Below are 10,724 nucleotides of genomic sequence, written 5' to 3'. Positions count from 1 at the left end.
TTTAGTTTCGCCATGTTGCAGCAATGACGAAGGGGAAACCCATTCGTCCTCCACTAATGGAAGAGATGACGGGGTTTCCCCTTCGTCATCTTCTTCAACTCAGACCTGAGGTGAAGGAATATGTTTTAGAGAGTTAAAAGAGGAGGAAGAGAGAGAAAGGGTGAGAGATGAAGGTGGTGGCAAGAATTTTTAGTGGCCGGAATTTGTGGTAGGATGAGGTTTGAGGAATATGAAGATTAGGGGTCAAGAGACAAGTTAATTAATTTTTTGGGTAAAAAATAAATATGGCCCCTAAATCAATCATGGTTTACTGAGTCTTTCTTCCTTGGAGATTTTTCTTTATTCTCTAAAGCCGCGGTCAAAAACATCTACCGTTACATTTACAACACAGTATACAAAACAAGTTAACAACAAAGAACCAAAACTAATACGTAACAAACAACTCGTCGGATTAATTATATGCTACACAAGAAGAAAAAAACAATGTAAACAAAACACCATGAACCAATAACAAGTAAATAAGATTTAAAAGTGCTTGCACAAATAGTGCTTTCAGAGAGAGACACAATTCCAACACCATAACATGGAAACACAGATGATTGGATCATAAATAAAGTACATATGATGATTATCCCTCAGGACATGGCATGAGGGCATATCACTGCAAGAGTGTCAGCTGGGTGTTAGAATTGAACTACTTTGCACCTAACCATTAAATTGTATTCAACCAGCTTCCATTTGCTTTCATGGATGGAATGTGGACAGAATACAGCCATGAAAATAGCAAGTGCAGTTATGAGATCCACACCAGGGTTTACTAGTAACATCTCAATGTCTTACTACCTAAATTATTCGAGTTGTGTGATAATGAAAGGGACCTTTCTGCTCAAATAGGGATGGTTAGAGTTGCCGCAAGTGCCAGCCTACATGTGGCTCCCCCGCCTAAAATCTATTACAATTACAAAATGACTATTATATCTTAATCCCTAATACCCAAACCCAAAATGGTTCTAAAAATATTTATTTGGTGATTTGATTTTAACGAAACGACAACTTCTTTCCATTTTCATTTCTTTCGCCATCTTTTGAACTTTTTTTTTTTTCCTGTTCATTGTTTTTAAATGTTATTCATATATATTCTTAAGAGCCTCTTTTTTTTTGGCAAATACATATTACTATTCATCACCAATACACAATTGTTTGTTCATTTATTTTCCAGGTAAAGTAGGTACTTGTTTGTCATAAAAAAGTACTTGTTCGTCGTACTAAAATACTTGTTTATTTCAATAATTCGCATTATAAACTACAAAAAATATCTGGTTGGGTCGAAATTCGATCAAAAGACAAGATAGTTAAACAAAAATTAAATCAATCGAAATCAAAAATATATAAAACAAAACAGAAATAGATTGAACAAATCATTTTTTTAAAGGTCGCGGCTTTGGGGAATAAAGAATAATCTCCGGGGAATAAATTCTCTAGGGAATCCATGTTTTATTTTATATTCTCCGGAGAATATTTTATTTTAGTCCAAAAACTCACTTGATCAAACATTGCCCTCTAATCTTCATCCTCTTTATCACCTTCACCATAACAACTTCCCATCACCACCGTTCGACCACCATTGCCACCTTTTCTCTTTCACCACAATCCAACAAGTGATTCCTTATTTCTCGAGCTTATACACTATCATTGTGGCAAGACCCTAATGTGGCTAAAACAAATTTCATGTTTTTAAATACAAAGACCATTCAATATTTTGTGGAGAAGTATCAACGGTTAATTCAGGAGTACCTTCATGATGTTGAAGAACAAGAGAAGTATCAACCGCAGACAACTTGGTGCTCGTTTTTGGCATTTCTTTACTTAACCTAAGGCTTAGGGCATTTCTTTTCTAGGGTATCAATTTACGGTTTTTAGCTTTTTGGTATTGGTTTGTTAAAATTAGTGAAAACTTCCCAAGTTCATTAAAATCTTCGAATTTGTGATATTATGGCTAATGTGTTTGAAGACGAGACGAAGTATACAACGTTAATTCAGGAGTACCTTCATGATGTTGAAGAACAAGAGATGGTAAGTCTATTTATAACTTATATGGGAATTAGGGTTTTACTAGCTTTCAATTTAAAATCAGTTTAGGGTTTTCTTTTAAGTTCAAGTAAGTTTGATTCGTAATGGCTTGTCAAACTCTTTTAATTTTGAAGGAAACTGATAGATATATATATATATATATTTATAGAGAGAGGGAGAGAGAGAGAGAAAGAGAGAGAGAGAAAGAGAGAGAGAGAAAGAGGGAGAGAAGATAAAGATTAGGGGGAAATATTTGATCAAGTCAATTTTTGGACCAAAAAAAATTATGCTCCTAAGTCAATACTTATTGACCTAAAATCTTTATTCCGCGGAGAATTCTTTTTATTCCCCAAAGCCACGGCCTTTTTAAAACGGTAGTTTTTTCGCTCAGATTTGAATCTACCCCGAAAACAAAACCAATCGAAAAGATTTCTTGATCCATTTAACTTCGAAAAATATAACAAATTTCTAAATTTAAACTTGAAGATATCATAAAGCCAAACCTAAAAAAACCAAAGATTCAAACCAATCAGTTTTCATTTTTATCTTCGTCGAATTGTTTATTGTATTCATGTAGTATTAAGGGGTTGAGTACAGTTTCCCATGGTAAAGGAGTAGGTTTTCAACAAACCTGGTTGATGCCAACAATTGCTTGTCTGTGTATCTACTCCAAAAATTTGTAAATAACAGGTTCCATTCACGGTAGAGATGAAATCTATCATTTATTGACTTACACTACAAAAATGTTTCCCATTAGCAATGAGTTATTTGTAACGGCTTGCACGAATCCGATATAACTACATTATTTGTAATGGCTTATGCCGGAAACCGTTACAAAAGATATGAATGAGTTTTCATGTCCCTAGGATGGCCTGTAGGCCCCAAGATTATGGTAGTTATCAAACTTATTCAATTTATATTTCAAATCAATTTATGTATTTATTAATGATAAAACCACACCATATTAAAATTAATGATGCTATTTTTGAGAAATAGACTACAAGAGTCATCATTACAAGACATTGATACGTTATAAAGAGATAATGCAAAGATATATCAAGATTCATGGATTAAATAAGCATTATAACTGCTTGATTTGCACCCTGAAGGCATGTCTAGTTTTAAAAGTCATCTTAAGGGGCCTAAATCTCATTTTACTTTACCTCTACTTTATTTATACCCAAGTATAATAAACTCTAGATTTACACTTCTATGATATCAAACCTCAGAATCCATTTATCTCTTGATGTTCACTTTTCTCTTCACTCGCAAGTAGAAGAATGGAGACCTCCTAGGCGCAATAGATTGAAGATCAATCTTGATGATTCATATCGCCCAGAAGGAGTGGCGGCAGTGGTAAGTGCAGGGGCGGCCCAAGTAGTTCAGGGGCCTAAAGCGAAGAAAAATTTGAGGGCCTTCTCAAATTCGTTATAAAAAAAATTAATTTTTTTGTTGTAACAGATAAATTAGTATTCAAAGCATAACTAGAATGCATAAACCTGAACTAGATATTATAAGAAGATCCAATTTACATATAGAGATGAAGTAAATATGTTTCGAAAATATTCTGCTTGCGTTTCGAGATGCAAAATTACTAATTATGCGTTCATAGTCCAATTCTTCCGTCGTATCTTGTTTAACTGATAACTTAGTTAACCCGTTCAATCTCTCTTGTGCCATGGTGGAACGGAGATAAGACTTGATCAATTTTAGCTTAGAATAATCTCTCTCAGTAGAGGCCCAAAATGGGCCTATTCCCGCAAGTATACGGGATCAAGTTATAGTAAGTCCGGAAATCGATCCAAGGATAAGTAATTTTGATTTAAATCTTAAATTAACACCCCTAACGTAAAATTGATTTTGTTTTGTTGTGAAAACTATTTTAAAAAGAAAAGGATAATAGACTAAGAAGCTAGAAAACAAGATAGGAAAGAAATCTAAGGTTATTTATTCCACCACATAAATTGACTCCCTAAAACATGCAATTGATTAACTAACCCTTTTCCAATATAACTCAAAATCTAACATAATGAATTATTTAGATTTCGGAAGATATTCTTCATTAACACATTTTAAAATCATATAATTTTAATTGACTATCATATAAAGACTACACTCTTTAACTATCATTCATCATCTAACAAGCATATTCAATCTAACAACTTAACAAAAACATAAAATATCTATTATGAAGCATGAATAATAAAAAGATTACAAAATCTATAAGGAATGACAACTAATAGACATTAAAGCTCAATAGAAGGATTTTAGTCAATAAGCATATTTCAAAAAAAAAAACTCAAGTATGGGTTTTCTCTACAACCCTAAATACAAGATTAGCTACTCATTAAATTTCGAGACATATACATTGATAAAACAAAATTTATAGAAATAAATGAGAGAAAGAAAAGAAATCACCTAATTCCTTGCTCCAAATGGTTTCCAAGTATGATCCAAATCCAATTAATAGTACTTCGAGAATAGGTGAAAGTAAAGAGGTTAAGAAAAAAAATTAGAAAGGAATTTTGACGCCCCGTGTTCCGAATCACGGTTTGCCAGGCAGTTTATAAAAGAAACTCGGTTTAATACTAACTCAAACCAGTTTCAAATATAAACCTAAGCCAAAACTCTAATCACGGGTTACAAATCGAGAACAAACACAGCGGAAAATCAAATGTAGTTTAAACCTTTCGAAAATATGCTCGGAAAATATATGTAACCCAAAAATAGTTTTCATAAAGATAAAAACAATTTGAATTCATTTATATGAACAATTCATAGAAGAGACTGAATTTGGACAGAGTCTCCTCTATAAATTGAACATATCAAACCTGAAAAACCTGTCAACATTCATACATATCTCACAAACTTCTAAATATCAATAACATCAAATAAAAAGTGATAACGTGCATACAATTTACATGCGTACAATCACAAACGAGTGAGAGAACGATCCTGACTATTCTAGATGTTACATATATAATATTAACGTTGTGATAAAATCGTAAGTTGAAAATATAATAGAAATTATATTCTTACATAATGTGAACCAACGAAGTAAACTTTGTCACTCCGGGCCACCAATACCTGCAACTCAACAAAAACAAATAGGAATGAGATAACCCGAAGGTCAGCTCAGTAGGATACCTAGACATCCTACCCGCACCACACACATCAACAGTTTTAATATATCAATAATTATAAGTGTTACATATATACAGACATATATATAGAGATATTAATATGCACATGAAGCAAAGCAATATAGCAAGATAGTTCTTCTAGCTTACCAAGATCACGACTGAATACGCCCTCAATCGGGGTCACATACTATTCGGCTAGGAAGAACCTGTAGGCCTTTGTTAGTGCGTAGGCAGGCGGCGCCTTATCGAACGTTTGACTACTGCAGTGTACACATGGATCCACGTAATACCCCGGTAAGAGCTTCCGTAACTCTACCTTCGTCATCATCGCCCATCGGGGCTGGCTTGTGATCTCAATACGCATCGAATAGTAAATCTCACCCAAACAATGATACGCTTAGAATATGTCATGACTTACCCAGACGACAATAAGAGTATCGTCGCTCAGTAGAGCCATATACCCACGGCGATACAATTATCTCGTCTTGAGGCGCGTCCTATCTCCGGCCAGATCTGACGCTTCCTCGCAAAGTAACTCATTGACCATTCGAAGAATACCCAAACATATGCATGAACCTATAATAATATTAAATGATCTGATAGGCTCCCAAAGCTACAAAAACAGATCCCTCCTAACAAGTCCCATCAACCAAAGGAGAAGAGCGTTCTTGTGTCTTAAGGTAGGGTAAACCCTGTTTAAAGCCAAGCATTTACAAGTTTCCATTTTCAGGGATTACGTATTTTCTTATTAAGAAAACTTGGGTAAACACCCTCTTTCAGTTCGGTGAAACATTGTAAGTATTAAACACAAGTCATTACAGAATTCAAACCACACTCAACAGTGGCTTAGCAGAATAAATAAACAAACATGGCACTGGTCAGTCCCCTAATCACTCCAAGGGTCGGAATACCCCCAACTCCCAATCTCTCTCGGACCCCATTCCGGGTAAACAAGAATGGTCGTATTACCAAACGGCTGGCCACACGCACCGAGTGTAACCCTTAACATGAATTCATGGCTAACCCATAACCGAAATATAAACAAGGGAACCAACCAATGCCCGACGTCAAACAATCAATACACGTAACACGGATCAAGCGATTCCACTTCCATGTTATACACGCAGCTCAAGCGATTCCGCCACCACGTGTTTACAATTCACACAAAACGATCACACAGATCAAGTGATTCCGCCTCCATGTGATTATTTTTTTCAGAAAAAATAATTTGTTTTGAAAAGAGAAACATCTATAACACAGAGCACACCACTTACATTCATATCATACCATATCATATCATAAATTGAACTAGAGAACTATAAAAAGTAGTAAATGACTATATATATAATGGTGAAACGGGGTATACTCGTGCTCCAAGTAAGATTCACAGGATCCTACCTCTTCTTGCGCTTCCAACGGTGCTCCTGACTAAGCTCCACTTCTCCTCGAGCTCCCTATTGCGGTACATTAGTCCAACTGGAATATAAAAAGGCAAAACGGTCATTTGACAGTTACATAACTGTCAAGAGTCCTCTTGCAGAGCAAGAATGCATAAAATGAATGAAACTAGACTAAGAATGTCCTATCGGCACTATAGAGATCACAGAAACATTCCGCCGGATACCTGAAATTCATACAAACCAACCAACCAACTTCCCATAAACTCTATTTTACATTTCCGATATCCCATAAGCTGACAAATTATATAATGAACCAAATACTATGAATCTAGAACCGTCAATTCATAAAATGAAACCAATGTTACGAATCCATAACTCAACCTATCCATTTATGTTAAATACGACAAAGTTCGGGTAACTATCTTTATTATAATTCATTATAAAACTGATCCAAATATGAAATTCGAGCACTAAAATAATTCGGCAGCACCCCGTCTATATTTGGACACCCCGAAATAGTCTACAATCTCCAAAACATATTTCTGAACACAAATCATTCGAAGAAATTGAATAATAATCGTCTAAATAGCTCCAAATTTTGATCCCAAATGAAATTAGTACAACTGTACAGTTATCGAAATAACCATCAAATAACCACCAAATATGGACGAAATTAAAAATTCTAAACGGATAGATATATAGAACAAGTCGAATGAGATTACCTGAAAGAAGTTTCATTGAATTCCGACTACCGAATGCGAAGAAATCAACAAAAAACTATTCGAAAGACTTGAGGGTTTTCATTACCAAATATCAAAACGCCCACTGCTCCTGACCTTTATTCGTTGAGCTTGAAAGTAAAATGGGAAAGGGTGAGGTGGCTAGTGGAGGAGACGTGGACAATAAGTGAATGAGGGAAGTGATGAGTATAAAGTGATAGTGCTATTGGGGCTTTTTAATTTTGCTATTCGTCCCTTGCTGGTGAAATGAAGAAAGTAGGTTTATTTCCTTTTACAATAACAAAGGTGGGATACGGTTAAAGATGACATTATTCATATGGTGTCCCAGTTCTTTAGCGAGGTTTATCTTCCGGACAAGGTCAATCACACTCATATCTGTCTCCTTCCTAAAACGAAAACTCCCCAATCCCAGGCAGACTATAGACCTATTAGTCTCTTCAATACCACTTATAAAATCATCACCAAAATTCTAGCCAACAGGCTAAAAGCTATTCTTTCTGACTTGATTTCTCCTTTTCAAGCGGCTTATGTTCCGGGCAGGCAAATCAAGGATAATGTTATCATCAGCCAAGAGATTATTCATTCCTATAAACATTGCAAAGGAGCTAAGAGTTACTTTGGTCTGAAATTAGACATGTCCAAAGCTTTTGATCAGATAGAATGGAGTTATTTAGAGAAGGTGATGCATCTGATGGGTTTTCATCGGAAGTGGATTGAGCTCATTCACACTTGTCTTTCTACTAGTTCCATGGCGGTTCTCATCAATGGCCGCCCTGGAATGACCTTTAATGTGAGCCGCGGTATTCGACAAGGAGATCCTCTTTCGCCGTTCCTGTTTGTATTGCTATGGAAGGTCTTAGCAGGCTTCTGGAGAAGACTAATGATAATCATACTTTCATAGGTTTTCCGGTGCCGAATTCGGAGCTCATTATTAATCATCTTCTGTTTGCCGATGATTGTCTCATTTTTTATCAAAATTCTTTGGAGAACATCCACAATCTCAAATTCATTCTGAAGGAATTCAGTAATGCATCGGGACAAATGATCAACTACTCCAAATCAAATATTTTCTTTTCTAAAAATGCCCACCCCAAATTTAAACGGATGATCACTCGTGATCTCAAAGTTCATTATTCTTCGGCAGGAGACAAATATCTTGGTACCAATTTGTTCATTAATAGCAACAAGAAGTCAGCTTTCCAACCTCTCATTTCTCAGATGCGGAATAAACTCGCCAAATGGCAAACTCATCTTCTCTCTCAGGCTGGTCGCTCTGTAGTCATTTCGACCATAGCAGCGGTCGTTCCCCGATACCAAATGCAATGCTTTGCCATTCCTAAAGGCATCTGCAATAGCGTTGAGTCCATTCAAAGGACCTTCTGGTGGGGAAAATCCAAAACTTTTCATACGCTTAACTGGGCCACTATTTGCAAACCTCGCAAATTTGGCGGATTGGGCATTCGTCTTCCTCTTTTGGATAACCAGGCTTTTCTGAACAAGATCAACTGGCGTATTATTAAAAATCCTAATGCAGTTTGGGTTAAAATTCTTAAAGGAAAATATTTCCCGAATTCGTTTAAACCCACTCCTCCCAAACCTAACCATTTTTGGATCTGGAAATCCATCAACAAACAAGCTATTCACATGTGGAATCTGATTTTCTGGGAAATCAACAAAGGGGACAATATTGATATTTGGCAGGACTTCTGGATTCCGGATTACCCTCCACCTATCACGAATCACAATGAGATTAATCTCAAATGGGTTTCACAATTAATGGATAACAATACTTGGAATACTAATATATTACATTGTTGTTTCATCACTGATAATTGTAATGCTATCCTGAGCATTAACATCCATAGTGACCAGGAGGATACTCCTAGATGGACTCTGACTAGATCATGTAATTTTTCAATTAAATCTATGTATAATTCTCTGAGAATTAGATGTACTAACCTTATGCAGGATCAAACGGACTGGTTCTTTATATGGAATATGAATACGATTCCTAGAGTCAAATTTTTTTTATGGAAATGTTGTACTAATGGTCTACCAGTAAAGGAAAAAATAGGTAAATACATTGGTAACCAATTCTCTTGTATTAACTGTAATGAAAACGAAACTTTAGACCATGTTATGCTTCATTGCACCTTCGCTAAAGCGATTTAGTTTAATTATCAGGTAAGAACAGACCATATTGTATCTACTATCCAATGGATACACCAATGGAAAAAACTAGATGAGGATATTGGTCTTCTATGTGCCAAAATTCTATGGTTTCTATGGAAAGCAAGATGTGAAAACAGCTTCTCCAAAACGAAACAAAATACTAGACAGATCATTGATAGGATAAATGCCAATACCATCACGCCTATTAAGATCGAATCCTTTATACCTAAAGTTTGCAGGGAAAAAACCAAACAGGAAAAATGGAGACCTCTATCGACACCATATCTTAAACTTAATGTTGATGCTTCTTTCTCCAAAAGCTCAGAACCAGCAGGGATTGGGTGTATCATCAGAGACGAAACAGGCGCTTTTGTTATTGCAGCGGTTGGCTCTGTACGAGGTCAGAATGCGAAAGAATGTGAAAGCATTGCCATACTTTACAGCATCAAATGGGCTATAGACTTGAACATTAACTACGTTCATATTGAAAGTGATAACCAAACGCTCATCCACTTTATCAACGGACAAAATGTTAGTCTCCATTGGCAATCTACAAAGATCATGAAACAAGCTCAAGAGCTCAGGGATAGATTTGATGGTATTATCTTTACGTTTATCAACCGGGAAGGCAATACTCAGGCAGACTCAATAGCTAAATGGGGCACGAGGAATGATAGTAGGAAAATATGGAATGTATTACCTTCTTTTGTTGAAGCTATATGCTAGAACTTTGTATGGATATTTTAGTTATGCTATGTTTTCTTCATCAAAAAAAAAAACAAAGGTGGGCGGGCTTCCATGTGTCACAATCTGAAGTGGCCATGCATTCATTTAATTTAGTTTAAATCCCCAACTCCCATATACCTTACAAACAAGTCCCTCTATATCCATGTCCCACCAATTCAAACCTCATTATTTACTTTATGACCCTAAATTAACATTTTTCGTTTATTCTTCCTCCAACAACTAACCGCGAAGAAAGTATATGGTTCCTCATAATTCGATACCGAGAAAATATTCGAATACGAAACGACAGCTAAACCATGTTCGGTATTTCGTGTGACTATCAAAATCTATGATTTCTCGAGGACTATCCGATGAGGTGTCTGAATCAACTAAACGGAGTACCTAAAATCCAAAATAAACCACTAGCTCTGTTCGACGCTCTAACTCGCCCGATCCTCCGACTCGGATGTCAG

General features: G+C 35.9%; 1 protein-coding gene across 1 annotated transcript; it reads left to right on the top strand.

The window, feature by feature from the left end:
• Positions 1 to 7,987: 7,987 nt before the first annotated feature.
• On the top strand, positions 7,988 to 10,251 carry LOC147556558 (uncharacterized). Its single transcript, XM_086658661.1, has 2 exons — positions 7,988 to 8,143; positions 9,538 to 10,251. Exons 1-2 carry the CDS (start codon positions 7,988 to 7,990, stop codon positions 10,249 to 10,251), a joined length of 870 nt encoding a protein of 289 aa, XP_086514787.1.
• The last annotated feature ends 473 nt before the right edge of the window (positions 10,252 to 10,724 follow it).

This window comes from Eschscholzia californica, unplaced genomic scaffold, assembly GCF_041429995.1.
Source record: "Eschscholzia californica isolate CP2 unplaced genomic scaffold, dmEscCali1.0.p SCAF_2, whole genome shotgun sequence".
Taxonomy (NCBI): Eukaryota; Viridiplantae; Streptophyta; class Magnoliopsida; order Ranunculales; family Papaveraceae; genus Eschscholzia; species Eschscholzia californica.
Note: the sequence above shows the minus strand (reverse complement) of the source record. Positions and strands in the feature narration are given on the sequence as shown.